Below are 15,370 nucleotides of genomic sequence, written 5' to 3' on the forward strand. Positions count from 1 at the left end.
TGTGGGTTACCACTGCAAGACAGAATTCACATCTTGCTGAAGCAGGGCAGTAATCGGGTAAGTTAGAAGCTGAGGAGAGACAAGGGCATCAGCCATGTTGGAAGGAAGACTTGGTCTTGCTTAGCGGTGAACCATGTGTATGAGTGGGGAGAGAGCCAGAGCCCCAAGAAGTCAGGTTAAACTGGCAAGAGGAAGTGAGCTGTGCTTCCTTATTCTGAGGAGGCTGGTAAACCAGCCGAGAAGCCACGCAAATTCTGGTATTTCATTTGAAAGGAGAAATGAATCAGCTTCCTCACCTACTGCTCCACCTCAGTCCTCTAACGGCGGCTGCACTCTGGAGCACTTAGCTTCCGCTGGGACTTTCTAGCGATCTTATTCTCTGGTCACAACCATCACCTCGGCCATGGGGATGGCAAAGAGCAAAGACAGGACAACCTGAGGAAGAATGATGGAAGTGGGGGAGTAGGAATAAGACAGACCCCTGACAGGCACACAGACAGAAGGAGGGGTCTTAAGTAGGTGACAGAGATGGCAAGGTTCCAGCTTCTTCTTCATACTCCTGACCAGAGAGAAAAGCTTAAAAGGTTCTTTAGTCTGTGGACAGGTCCAGGAGTTCTAGGTGGGATCAGGACATGTTTACCTCAATGCTGAAGACCTGTCAGACTCCCCGTCTTTGCTCAAACTGACCAACCCTAAATTAGGGGAAGGGGATCCCTTAAAGGCACTGCTTTGTAGTGGGTCTTTCTCCCCATTGCCTGTTGTGCAAGTGCGAGCGTGTGTGTGTGCGTGTGTATACATGTGTGTGCGTGCGTGCGTGCGTGCGTGCGCGCGTGGTGTGTGTGTGTGTGTGTGTGTGTGTGTGTGTGTGTGTGTGTCTGCCTCCCACCAGCACTGAGATTTCAGGCGCTAACCAGTGCCTCTGGGTTTTCACACAGGGTCTTCAACGACTCAACACTCAGGTTCTCATGCTTGCGAGGCGAAGACGTTACTGATTATCTCCTTGTCCCAGCTGCTTATAGATGGGGAGACTGAAGTCCTCCGAGAGACAGGGATTACCTAGGCCCTGCACGTTTGCGTGGCTCTGGCACACACACGCGCACTACGCTGGTTAATGATACAACAGCTCTAGGATGCCCTCTGGACTGTACCCCATGAGAATATCACTCTTCTGGTTACAGCTCCTTGACTATGGAAATGCACGAATTCCATACCTTCCCCAGGCACATGGTATGGAAGGTCACTGATACTGGCTAGACAGATGTCACCGGTACCTGCTCACTCCAGCCTGACACCTGCCCTCAAGAGAGCATGGACAGACAATGCTGACAGAACGTACAGAGGGCGGGGCTGACCCATCCAAACCACTCAGATGACCTGCCGACAGTTGTGAAACAATCAAGGTGAAGCTTGGAGAAAGAAATGAAAGGTTCCCAAATACCGACAGAGCTGAGGTTCTCCTGAGTTCCAGCCTAGCATATGAGGTCTTTTGACCAAGGAAAGAACGGAATCCCTGTAACCATATAATGCTTGATTCTATGACCTAGAGTAAATGAATTTGAGATAGACATTACTTTTCTTGTCTAGATTCTGGAAAAGCACTTTCTTTAGCCCTGCATGATATCTACCAAAGACGGCAAGCACACTCAAAATAGGGCTTCTCACACTGTAATGTATGTGTTAAGTCAGTCCTTGTACCAGCAGGTCTGGGGAGGGCCTTAGTTCCATACTTTAGGAAAGTTCCCATGATGCCAGCTATACCTGCTTAGAGAGCCGCTGAGAGCCAGTGTAGGATCTTCAGATTCCACAGACAGACTGACAGGCTCAGAGCTGGAACATGGGATTTCTTAACCCACCTCCAAGTGCCTCTCCTATGAGGAGGGTTTGGTGCCTAACAAGTCGGCTTCCAGTTCCCCTTCTCAGACAGGAATGAGAAGGGTCTCTCCAGTTAATTCAAATCAAGTGTTTTTTTGTTTGTTTAGGGGTTTGATATAGGGTCTCACGCTGTTACCCAAGCTGACCTGGAACTTACTGTATAGTCTAGGTTGCCCTTAACTTACGGTAGTCTTCTTCCCAAGGGATAGGGCTACAGGAACAAGTCTGGCTCTAAAACTGTAACGGAATCTATTCCCTTAACAAGAATTAAAACCAGAGTTCCACTGAGGAAACCCTAAAGCATGTTCTGTTTATCAGGTCAGGCCTAACGTAGTCCTAGTGGCCCCTGCAAGGCCACACCAGAGTGAAGGGGGTACTTAGTTCTTCCTTTTACTGGCATCGGGCTTTGACACTGCCTTTGTGTGTAAGCAGTAGGGAGCAAAAGCCCTCCTCTGTGGCATGGAGGGTCTCGGAGCAGGCGGGAGGACACAGGAATGGCCTTTCTGAATCAACATTACATTAAAGACATTCTAGATAAACTGGACACATTACCCAGTGCAAACACAGACCGGATTGAGGTTGCTTTATGCACTGCTGAGGGCTGTCCGCCCTGTTCCACAGAAGATAGCAGGCAGACCACAAGTGCATGGGTGTGACCGCTTCTGTGGATGTGCATCACACACATTTCGGAAGTAAGTTACGTCCCTCCAACAGATGTTCAGACAATTACAACCATGCAAATCTTTGCAAAGAAACCCTGCCCTGTTACAAATGTGCACAAGGAAGTTTCCCCACAAGGAAGTGGAGTTTTCTCACAGATGCGATCTCTCGCTGAGCTCACATCCCATGATAGTACAGCTCACACACTCCATTTCTTACCAGTATAGTTTGCAGAATAGTTGTTTGGGTCTAGAAACTTCTTAAGCAGCTCACAATTGGACAAGACATGATTAGCCATGATAACATTAAGGTAGTTCTGCAGGCCTTTCTGCCTCTCGGCTATGAATTCACGGTCCATGTTTCCAATCAGTTTCTTGGGAGGAAGAGGCAGACTTAGGCCTGTAATCTGAAAGAATGGAAGAAAAAAAAAGGGAAGAAAAGAGGGAGTTATATTCATGTTATCCACAACTTCAGTTTGATATCTGAATCCTGAAGCATGATAGTTCATTAAGTATAAAACAATATAGACTTTGAAGATGAACCCTAATATTTTATTATGATTTCATATATAAAACAATATACCTCATAATTGATAAAATCATATGCTAATCATAGTAACTGGGTTTTCTTTTCACTTTTACTGAAGTTATATATGGACATAATACCAAGAAAAATTGTTTTTTCAAAATCAGCACTGGCATCCAGGCAGTGGTGGTGCATGCATTTAATCCCAGCACTTGGAAAATCAAAGGCAGGTGTGTCTTTGAGTTCTGAGTTCAAGGCCAGCCTGGTCTACAGAGTGCTTTCCAGGACAGCCAGGGCTATACAGAGAAACCGACAAGAAAAAAAAGTTCTCTTCCACAGTTCCGACCTCACCTTGCACATCCTGACTCCTGCTTCCAGTGGCACTATCTCATTTTAGTGAGCACATTATCGTGTGTCCACTGGGTCAATGATATTCATAGCAACTGTAAGCCTTTCTCAGGGTCTGTTATATATATATATATATATATATATATATATATATATATATATAGGATCCTATGAGGATATCTGCTTCATGTCTCAAAAGTCTGCCTTTATATATATATATATATACATACACACACACACACATATATATATGTGATTAATTTCTTAAGTCTCTTTGGGTTTTCTTTGTTTTTTCTGAGAGAGTTCTCTGTGTAACAGTCCTCACCTGGAACTTGAGTGCTGGGATTGTAGACATGTACCATCATGCCCAGCCTTCATTTGGATTTATTTCCTTCCTTCCTTCCTTCCTTCCTTCCTTCCTTCCTTCCTTCCTTCCTTCCTTTTTTCCCTCCCTCCCTCCCTCCCTCCCTCCCTCCCTTTCTTTTCAAGTCAGGGTTTCTCTGTGTGGTCCTGGCTGCTGTGCACCAGCCTTGCTTGAACTCAAGAGATTCACCTGCCTCTGCCTCTGCCTCTGCCTCTGCCTCTGCCTCTGCCTCTGCCTCTGCCTCTGCCTCTGCCTCTGCCTCTGCCTCTGCCTCCCAAGTGCTGGGATTAAATGTGTGAGCCACCACCTCCCAGTTGTCATTTGGGTTTTCAACCTAAAATGTTTGGTTATGGTTTTTACTTCTGTATTTCTATTTGTCCTTGAAGGAGTGTGTGTGTGTGTGTGTGTGTGTGTGTGTGTGTGTGTGTGTGTGTGTGTGTGTGTGTGTGTGGTGTGTGGTGTGGTGAATATGTGTGTAAAACCAATTCATTACTGTTTACAATGGCTAGGGAGAAAGAAAAGGTAAAAGCAGGTACTCAAACTACTGCCATTTTCCAGGTCACTTAGAACTTTTGAGACTATTTTTAAACTTGAAAAACAAAGCAAAGTTACTTTCAAGAGCTACAGTGCTATTTGACACTTGTACCGAAAAATAAAAATAAAAAAGCCATCCGAGTGACAAACATATTGATTGGCTGAGGGGACAGTCTAATAAGAAGGACATCTTGAAGTTGGAAAAGGATGCAAGGTCAGCTACTCTGGGGCAAAGCTAAGTCAGACTCCACTCTGGGTTTTCCCACAATGCTCAGAGTCAAAGGGAAGACGGAAGATGGCTGTGGTGGCTGCAGTGAGCAGGGCCCCACAGGCCCGTGTATGTGCTGGGTTTTCCCACAATGCTCAGAGTCAAAGGGAAGACGGAAGATGGCTGTGGTGGCTGCAGTGAGCAGGGCCCCCCAGGCCTGTGTATGTGCTGGGTTTTCCCACAATGCTCAGAGTCAAAGGGAAGACGGAAGATGGCTGTGGTGGCTGCAGTGAGCAGGGCCCCACAGGCCCGTGTATGTGCTGGGCTTTCCCACAATGCTCAGAGTCAAAGGGAAGACGGAAGATGGCTGTGGTGGCTGCAGTGAGCAGGGCCCCACAGGCCCGTGTATGTGCTGGGCTTTCCCACAATGCTCAGAGTCAAAGGGAAGACGGAAGATGGCTGTGGTGGCTGCAGTGAGCAGGGCCCCACAGGCCCGTGTATGTGCTGGGCTTTCCCACAATGCTCAGAGTCAAAGGGAAGATGGAAGATAGCTGTGGTGGCTGCAATCAGCAGGGCCCCACAGGCCCGTGTTTGTGCTGAACACTTTGGTCCCCGGGTGGGTCTGTTTGGGGAGGCTGAGATGAGGCTTGACAGCCTGCGGCCCTGCCTCCCAGCAGTTCATTCTCTCTGCTTCACGCTTATACTTCAAGGCGTGAGCTCTCAGCTGGCTACTCAAGTTGTCGTGCCTGCCTGCTGCCAGCCGTTGTGCCCATCATGGCGCTCTCACCCCTGGGAAAGGAACCCGAAATAATCTTCCTTCTACAACTACGGACGTGTGTCAGCCACACGTGGGATCAATCGATCACAGCGCAGCTCGTCACTAGATACGACGCTCACATTTCAAGTGGCTTTCCTCACTCATAAAATTAAGCATTATCTAATTGTGGTTTCTTCATGAGATCTTAGCAAAAAAGGCCAAGAAGTGGCTGCAGCTTCTTATTTAAATAAAATGCACAGGTACAAAGAAAGCACATCGTTCAGCATGCCACTCATTTTACTTGACACTGCTCATAGACAGGAAGCATCAATAGGGCTATAGATTAACATAACCTAAAACATAACCAGTATAGCCTTTAAAAATATCGTATAAAATTACAGAATATAATCCTATTTTTAATACACACCTGATATATTTTATTAATTCACGGATGTGGAGTTGGAGAGAGGGCTCAGTGGTTAAGAGAGCTGACTGCTCTTCTAGAGGCCCTGAGTTCAAATCCCAGCAACCACATGGCAGCTCACAACCATCTATAATGGGATCTGATGCCCTCTTCTGGTGTGTCTGAAGACAGCTACAGTGTACTCATATATAATAAATAAATCTTAAAAAAAAAAGTCACGGATGTGCTCATATATGGGAGTAAACTATCTTTTTTCCTCTCAAAACCTTTTATTTTAAAAAATCTTTATGTGTATAACTGTTTCCCTTGCAAGTGTCTTTTTGTGGTCCAGTGCCTAGTGTCCATGGAAGCCAAAAGAGGACATCGGATTCCCTAGAACTGGAGTTACAGAGGGTTATGAACTGCCTTGTGGGTGCTGGGAATCAAGCCCAGGTCCTCTGAAGAGCAGTCAGTGTTCCTAACCTCTTGGGCCATCTCTCCAGCTCCCATGAAAAGTGTCTTAAAAGGACTCACACCCTCTGGCAAAAACAGTTATCTTTGGGAACAGGGAATTAATCCTTGTTCTCTGCAATGAAATATTTATCAAATTCATTTACCCTTTTCAACTAAAAAAAAAAATTCCTTTTTTAATCAAGATGACTGTTCAAGCAAGGATGTTTTAAAGTTTTTAGTATTTACTGTGAACAGATTTAAGTGATGATACAGCAGCACCCGCAGCATCCTACACACCCTACAGGGCAGCACTGGGCTCAGACTCTAGTATTCTGGCTACTTTCCCTTCATGGTGGTGAACATGAGCATCTGGTAAAATGTCTGTCTTTTCTGTTTGTTTCAAACTCTCTGGGTAGCTGAGGATGACTTTGAGCCTGATTCTCATGCCTTCATATCCTAAATGCTGGACTATAGGTGTGTGCTACAATACCTTACTCAGTGTAATGCCAGGGAACTGAACCCAGGGCTTCATGCTTGCCAGGCAAGCACTCTACCAACAGGGCTACACTCCTGCCTAACATGTCTGTCCTGAACAGTGAGGGCTCCAAGACTCAACTGTGTGTGTGTGTGTGTGTGTGTGTATGTGTGTGTTGAATGGTGAGGGCTCCAAGACTCAACCGAGAGAGGGAGAGAGAGAGAGAGAGAGAGAGAGAGAGAGAGAGAGAGAGAGAGAGATGAATGGTGAGGGCTCCAAGACTTAACAGAGAGAGAGAGAGAGAGAGAGAGAGAGAGAGAAAGAGAGAGTGAGAGTGTGTTGAATGGTGAGGGCTCCAAGACTCAACCAAGAATGTGTGTGTGTGTGTGCATTTGTATAGGTGTCCTGGTACATGTATAGAGGAAGAAAGACACTTTGGGTGTCACTTCTTACCTTCCACCTCATTTTGTTGTTCCTGCTTCTCATGGTAAGCTAACTGCTCCTCAAGCTGGGAATTCTGTCTCTGCCATGTCTCTGGGGTTACCAACCCGGGCTACCACATCTGGCTTTACTTGGATTCTGGACATTCAAACTTGTTTCCTCACAGCTCTGTGGGAAGCGCTTTGTTATCTGAGGGGACAAGCACTGAGCTATCATCCTGACCCTCAAGGCTAACTTTTCAGACTAGGAAAGTACTGTTCTGCCTGGCATCCCCCGGTGATCTGCAGTCTCTGCTGGGTCAGGAAGGAATAATCATTCCCCAAGGTAGTGAAACTGCAACTGGAGTCAATTTTTAAATCTTGCTGTTTAAGAAGTTTAGCATCTAAGAAATGTTTTACATCCCCTTCAGCTTTCTCCTGTGATGCCAACAACCCCTTCACCACGGAAGGTGAACTTTAGACGGGAGAAAAGAGACCTAAGACGACAGTCACTGAGACAACAATCCCCCCGGACACCTTCACACAGGCCTTGTCAAGCCAGCTCACTTCTACTAGCTTTACCTTGAGTTTGCCATTTCCCCCTTGAGCGCCTTTAAAAAGCAACAACAAAGCCCAGCTTCCTTTAAAAGGAGAAGCATTGTGGGGAACGAAAAGCAGCGAGGAAACCCCTAAGCTCGATTCATCACTTCAGGGTGGCAGTGCAGAGCTGGAAGGCTCCGAAGGGGACCCTGAAGCTGGTCCCCTGGCCTGCACAGGCTGTATCAGTGCTCCCTGGAACCCAGACCCCCAAATGGGTCATTCTGGGGCTCAATGAGCTGTAATTACCTTGAATCCTTGCCAGTGAGTGTTCTAAAGTCTCAACAGCCCCTAATTTATTGCAGCGTAAGGTAAGTTCTCAGAGGTCAACAACGAGCAGTAAAATTCAAATCATAAAACGTTTGAAGTGTAAGAGACTTCAGAAGTCAGCCTATTCATCTGAGAAGGAGAAAACGAGGCCTAAGAGAAAACATGGCTGACCTAAGGTGTACCAGCAGTCAGCACCTGGGTTTCCCCCAGCTAAAGGACAGCTGAGGTTCCTTCCCACTCCACCCAGTTCCAACCTCTCTCCTTTCCTTCTCATGGCTTCAAATCCCTGGATGGTTATTAACTTGACACTGCATTTATTTGAAACATGGCGCTTTTTTTTCTTTGTTGTTACTGTGAAATACGATAACCATAAAACTTTTGGAAAACGCAGGCTTTTCTCCTATTTTTCTGCTTACACGGTTTATTTATATGTGTTTTAACAGAACTTGGAAGATACCACATACCATAAAGTGCTAGGGGGGAAAAAATCCATAACCCACAAGCCTGCCATCTGGGGATCATCGCTGTTACCGTTTGGCGTATTTCCTTCCAATCTTCCTTCCTAAACGCTCAGTGCGATTCTGCCATGTGGCATGTAAGTAAGTTTACACTCTGAATTGTCACTTCCAGTAAAGTGTGCTCCTGTTGGACTCAGACGCCATGCTTGGGATTATATTTCTCCCCTTCAGCAGGAATTCATTTATCCGTAGAGAATGATCAGATACTGAAAACCATGGTCAGAGTTTCACTCTGAGGTTCCTGGACCCTTTGGTTACGGAGGTTGCTTTTAAATTATTTCACTGCCAAAAAGCTGGATGTACTTTCCTCTGTTTGTTTACTTGGATGAATAAAAACCTCCCAGTGCCAGATGTGGTGGCCCATTCCTGTAATCCCGGCATTCGAGACAGGAGGGTCAGGAGTTCTGGGTCACACCGGGCTACGTAGTAAGCTGGAGGCCAGCCTAGGCTCTGTGGAGCCCTAACTCAAAACAAAACAACCCCCCCCCCCACATGCCATCTGAAGTGAGATGCAGATAGGAAACACCAATTTGAAAAAAAAATACAAAACTACACTGAAGCAAAACTAAATTCCAAGCCAGCCAGGGCTATAAGGCAAGAAACAGTAACAAGCATTTGAACTCTGTCAACGTGCTTGTTACCTAGGGATTTCAACTGGTTATGATAAAACTAAAACCAAGTGACAGGATGCAGATGCAGCTCAGCGGCAGAGCCGATGGCAGAGCCAATGGCATGCGGAAGGCCGGCCCCGCACTCAATCCCCGGAACTAAGGATCAAAAGTACAACAGTGACAACACGGTGTCCTGCAGGTTCTTGGGCCAATGCAGAAGAAAAAGCACAAAACACGCGCTCATTTACCCCACGCGCTCATTTACCCCACGCGCTCATTTACCCCACGCGCTCATTTACGGAAAATGTTTGGCTCTCCTGACACGGTTCCTGAAGTCTGACGTAAAGCATGGCTGTCTGAAGGAAAGGGAAGCACTATGCTCCTTCCTGCCCATAAGTGCTGGCCTCGGTGCACAGCACCGGGCACTCAGCAGACGGGATGACGGCGCAGCCCTCGGCCTCCTAGCTGATCTGGCACAGGTGGAAAGGTTTCTGTTACCACTCACATCTGAGGAACAGAACAAGTCCAACAGTATTTAGTAATCGATGGCCCCTGAAGACCAGGCTGCCGGGGAGAGAACTGATTAACTGACGTGGCCAAGGACTCTGATGGCGCTGAAGCCCATCCAGAGCCTTCGGCCATGACTGGCACCGACACACATTACCTTGGCAGTTTCCCTCTTTTGATTAAGGACATCAGGTTAGAATATTAAAATCCAAGAGATTTAGAAATGTGTACTTCAGAGAAATCATCAAACAGAAAAACACTGACTGTCTCCTGCTATGGTGAGCTGCAGTCTAACTGCAGAGAAGCCTACAAGAGAGAGCCCCAGATCCACCTATGTGGTAAAAAATATGCATCCTCAATCCGGGGCTTCCACCCCCAACCTTTGACCATTTAGTTCCCAGATAAAACACACACACAACCTTTATATTCATAACAAGCCTTTATTAGCACTAAGGCTGGGCAGATATCTACTCTCTCTGCTATTAAAATCTATTTTCTATTGATAACCCCGAGTTCGTTTCATCTTTGTTTCATCTGGGCTGCTCTTAACTCCAACTGGCCAGCTCCCAAGGCCATGCTTTCTTGACTCCTAACCCATGGCGCCTTTCTCCTCTCTCCACCTTCTTCTCCCAGTTGTGGTCTCCTCTGACCCTCAAGTCCAGGAACCCAAGACCCCTGCCTATCTCCCTTCTGCCCAGCTATCGGCTGCAGGCATCTTTATTTACCAATTGGAATATCATCACCGGGTATGTGCAGACTCTCTCATCCCTGGGAGCAACCATGTCTTTGGGGGTAGGGGGGAAGCAGTATTTATCATTACAATACCTATCAAAAGATCAAATCTCAACAGACCTACAGAATTCTAACAACCTATGTAGCCAGTCGTAATCCACAAAGGGAGATTCTCCTTACGCTCTAACCAGAAAGGCATCATAGGCAGTCAGTGCGAGTCGCAGTGTTTTGAAGATTTACCTGCAAGCTGTTGTTAAGTAAATCGAAGTCACTGTATCTTCTGACAATCTGTAAGGGACAGAACAGTGTGTTTTGATTCGGCAAAGGCATCCTTCCCCACCTCCCGACCTGCAGTTTTCTGGTTCTCCAGAGCTGGAGCATTTGTGCCGCAGAACGGTGTTCACTCTGTTTGACTGATAAGCCATAGTAAAATGGGTAGTGCCAGTCAAACTCACAAGGCATCAACAAGAGATTTAAACAGCAACAAAGAATTTTTTTATCCTGTGTTCAGGACAAATCATCTTTCTAATATCTTTCATATTCAATTTAAATGAGTCCACGGAAGGGTGGATTAATGATTTGCAAAAGAAAAAGAAATTTTTACCGAGCATAAATGAAAACAAAAGGAAGCAGACAGCTTTGATGCCACTTGTTCTTGTCAGGAATAAAAAATCATCTAGTCAAAATGGCAGTGTCCTGGAGACTGAGTCTGTTCCCGTAGGTAAGGCTGCCTCATCTCTTGGCAGACAGTCCAGCTTTTATGCCTGCCCTGTGTCCTTTTTTGGTTGTACCGATGTGACTGCTTAGAACATAGCCAGAACGAGCCCTGGTGTGCTAGTCACTTTTACGTCAGTGTGACACCAGCAAAAGTCATGTGGGAGGAAGGAATCTCAACTGGGAAAATGTTCCCAGTATGTTGGCCTGTGGTGCAGTTTCTTGATTGATGATTGGTGTGGGAGAACCTAGTTCTTTGTGGGAGGAGCCACGCTGGCTCCAGTGTTATAAGAAAGCAGGCTGTGCAAGGCTTAACAGACGAGCCAGTAAGCAGCACTCCTCCATGGCTTCTGCTTCAGTTCCTGCCTTCATGTTCCTGCCCTGACTTTCCTCAGTGATGAATTTATATAAGCTGTAAGGTGAATCAAGCCCTTTCTTCTCCACGTTGCCTTTGTTTTGGATGTTTTATCAGAGCTAAAACCATAAATAAGACATCTAGGTAAGGAAATCATTGTACTTTTTGAAGTGTTTGAATTCAGTCTTTATCACTGGTTCTCAAATGTATGTAGATGAATTACCCGGATATCACCTAGAACCTTACCTAAAGAGTATCATCCAGTGGGGGTGGAGGTCCAAGAGCCCCTATGTGTTAAGTACCTCAGATTTATAATGCAGTAGGTCTAGAAAACTTGCACCAGGGTTTGACCATTCTGGTAGGACTGTACATAAAGTTACATGTAAATCCATCCCTGGTAACAAGGAAGCCAAAGGTAGGGCAGTGCTGAACGGTAAGAAACTGTGACCTGCAATGCTGCTCTGCCAGCATCTAAAACATGTGGCTGGCCTCAGACCCGTTACTCACCTCCCAAGTGGAAGTGGGAACAATGCTGATACAGAGGAATGGTTTAAGGGTGTGGAATGGTTTGCATATGCTTGGCCCAAGAAGTGGCACTATTAGGAGGTAAGGCCTTGTTGGAGTAGGTGTGTCACTGCGGGTATGGGCTTTAAGACCCTCATCCCAGCTGCCTGGAAGCCAGTCTTCTGCCAGCAGCCTTCAGATGAAGATGTAGAACTCTCAGCTCCTCCTGCACCATGCCTGCCTGGATGCTACCATGCTCCTGCCTTGATGATAATGGACTGAACCTCTGAACCTGTAAGCCAGCCACAATTAAATGTTGTCTTTTATAAGACTTGCCTTGGTTTGGGTGTCTGTTCACAGCAGTAAAACCCTAAGACAGGGTGGAATAAGTTAATGTGTTTAAATCAGTGTTGGACATTTCATAAATGCTCAACAGATAACAGATGCGATAAATAGTCAAATAAAAGCAGTGGGAAATTTTAGGCAAAGAAAAGACCATGTTGGTGTACTTAGTCAGAGACTGCCTAAGGTGGAGGCAAGGTTTGAGCTGGGTCACAGAGCACAGACAAGATTATCAGAAGTGAGTAGGATGGCCCCACACAGAATTCAGCTATCCTCCTCACGCCAGCCAGGATGGGAAAGACCTTTAGTTCTCAACACTGTCTAAGGCCAGCATCAAGAAAAGCAGAGCTGGGGATCTCAGAAAGAGCCTCCTTTAGGGACAGCGGCTAACACTAGTTGTCAAGTAAACTTGTCCATAAAATGCTGTGACCTCACCATTCATCATTTTTACCTGGTGCACTCCGCTGCAAGTTTCAGGGTTGAGTTGGAGAACATTTTTCTAGAATACTCTTCCTGGTAACCACATACACACTAACCTAACCACCGGAGACAAAAAAGCCTTGTTTATCGGTCTTAAAGCTCAAGACTCACGGGGCTGAAGAAATGGATTGTGGGTTAAGAATCCATACTGTTCTTACAGGGGCACAGTTTGCTTCCCAACACCCATATTATATGGCTCAAAACTGCCTATTACTCCTGCTGGGGAATCCAACTTCCTCTTCTGGCTTCTGTGGACATGGCATTCACAGCCACAAGCCCACACTGACACATGCATATACATAACTAAAAAATTAAAGTGAGAAATCTAAAGGCTTACACCTAAAGGAAATATGATTTGCAGTATGTGAGAATTCCGACCTTACCGGATTGTTTGACATCCAGAGACAGCTTTGGCCACATTTTAAACTTCTTTTTAAATAGACAAAAATGCTTACCTGCCAGCTATTTTCTGCAGAAATTCCTCTCTGTACCCGAATGATATATTCCTGAAAGGGATGAAAGAAAGAGCTTTTAGCTATAAAATAAAAGAGATAGCTGGGTGGCCATACAGGGACAGCACTGTCCTGAGCTGCTGGCCACGGTGGCCCACATCTGTACTCCCAGGGACAGGAGACTAAAGCAGAAATGACAAGTTGGAGGCCAGCTTGTGTTATACAGTGAGATTCAGTTTTAATAAAAGAATTGATGTGGGTTGGGGATTTAGCTCAGCGGTAGAACGCTTGCCTAGCGAGCGCAAGGCCCTGGGTTCGGTCCCCAGCTCCAAAAAAAAAAAAAAAAAGAAAAAAGAAAAAAGAAAAGAAAATAGAAATAAAAAGAATTGATGTGGATACCAGACAAACATATGACTTCAAATAAGGACAGAGTCATGGCTCAGATAAGAGTGCTTATTGCTCTTTCCAAAGACATGGGTTCTTGTTCCCAGCACCCACGTGGCGGTTCACAACTATCCATGACCCCAGTTCCAGGGTATATGTCGCCCTCTTCTGACTACAAGTACACCAGGCATAAGCACAGTATACATGCATACATGCAGACAAAATATGCACACATAAATGAATCTAAAGGGGGGAAAGAGTGTGTGTGTGTGTGTGTGTGTGTGTGTGTGTGTGTGTGTGTGTGTTTATGATGGTTTTTGTTGTTGTAGTTTTTGTTTTCCCAGAGAAGGATCTCACTATGTAGCTCTGGCTGTCCTGGAATTCTCTCTGTAAACCATTCTGGCCTGGAACTCATGGTGATCTACCTGCCTGTGCCTCCCAAGAGCTAGGATTAAAGGTGTCGGGTACTATGGCTGCTTTCAAAGCAAAGCTTATAAAAAGGCATTTAAAAACAGACCATTACAGCTTGGACATCTCCAATTGGGAGATCCAAATCTCAAACCCTGAGTCCTCACACCATGTCCAGAAAGTTCCAGATTTAGCAGGGTTGCACGGCCTGAAACACCAGCATCTTCGATGCTAGCACTGGGGAGCCTGAGGCAGGAAGGTCACTGGTTGGATGCCAGCCTAGGCTACATCATCTACCCATAAGGAGACCCTAACTTCAGAGAAAAGAAAATGAAGACCCTCTAGGCAACGGTGGTGCACCTCCTTTAATCCCATCACTCAGGAGGCCGAGGCAGGTAGATCTCTGAGATTAAAGCCAGCCTGGTCTACAGAGTGAGTTCCAGGATACCCAGAGCTACACAAAGAAACCCTGTCTCAAGTGGTGGGAGTCAGAGGGTAAGAAATAAAAAGACCCAAACACTCGAGGACATTGTCTACCTTTGAGCTTAGGTTTAATGAGTGGTGAACAGCCTTTTAGGAACGGGTTTGACTAGAGAATATGGCTTACTTGTTTTCGACACAGGGCTCTTGTAGACCTCTGTAGACCTGGCTAGCCTTAGACTCTGCGATCAATCCCCCTGCTTCAGCCTCCTGGATCTCGGGAGCATGGGCATGGACTACTATGCTCCCGGGGTAGCCATGTTCAGGTTCCTCTCACCGCCTGTGCATGCATCTTTCCTCACCTTGGGCACAGGCAATGACCCTTTCTGAAAGGAGACTTAAGCCCTACTGTCAGACCACATAGGTAGGGATCATGACCTAGCAGCGGGTATGTATGAGGGAGTTTCCCGAAGCGTTTTACTGCAGAGGGAAGAAGGCTCATCCTGAATGGACAGGCTGTCCTGAGGCGAGTGAATCTTAAAAGGACAACTGAGCAACACCAATTGTCTCCTCTTGCTTCCTCAATGGATGCCATGTGATAGCTGCTTATTCTTCTGCCACCAGACCTTCCCCTTAAATGCACTGAATGTTCAGACTATAACCAAAATAAACCAGACTTTAAGTTGCTTTTGTTTGGTGTTTTAGCACAGCAGTGGGAAAAATAACAGCTCAATCATAGTAATTTCCTCCTCCTCCTTCCCTCCTTTTTTCTTTCTTTCTCCACCCTCCCACAGGGGTCAGGGTTTCACTGTGTGGCCCAGGCTGGCCTCAAACTCACATATGTGCCTGCCTCTGATTTCTGAGTACTGCAGTTAAAGGTATGGGCCACCACTGTCCTACAATTGCTCAGTTTTCTAATTAAAACTTAAATAAAACTGACATTTTGGTATATTCTTTAATCCCAGCATTCAGGAGGCAGAGGCAGACAGACCTCATGAGTTCAGGGCTAGCCTTGTGTATATAGAGAGCTTCGGGACAGTCAGAAGTATGTGAGACCA

The 15,370-nt window shown here is 46.1% G+C and overlaps 1 protein-coding gene across 16 annotated transcripts in view; it reads right to left on the minus strand.

Annotated features, from left to right (window-relative positions):
• Pxk (PX domain containing serine/threonine kinase like) overlaps positions 1 to 15,370 on the minus strand; it is a 68,096-nt gene that overhangs the window by 33,153 nt on the left and 19,573 nt on the right. For 14 of the 16 annotated variants that reach the window (XM_087585910.1, XM_087585917.1, XM_087585916.1 and 11 more), the window contains 3 exon segments: positions 13,104 to 13,154; positions 10,494 to 10,541; positions 2,752 to 2,938 (listed from right to left, as the gene is read on the minus strand). In XM_087585910.1, coding sequence (XP_087442036.1) covers positions 2,752 to 2,938; positions 10,494 to 10,541; positions 13,104 to 13,154 — 286 coding nt within the window. 16 annotated transcript variants of the gene reach the window in all.

This window comes from Rattus norvegicus, chromosome 15 (assembly GCF_021556685.1).
Source record: "Rattus norvegicus strain SHRSP/BbbUtx chromosome 15, alternate assembly SHRSP_T2T, whole genome shotgun sequence".
NCBI lineage: Eukaryota > Metazoa > Chordata > Mammalia > Rodentia > Muridae > Rattus > Rattus norvegicus.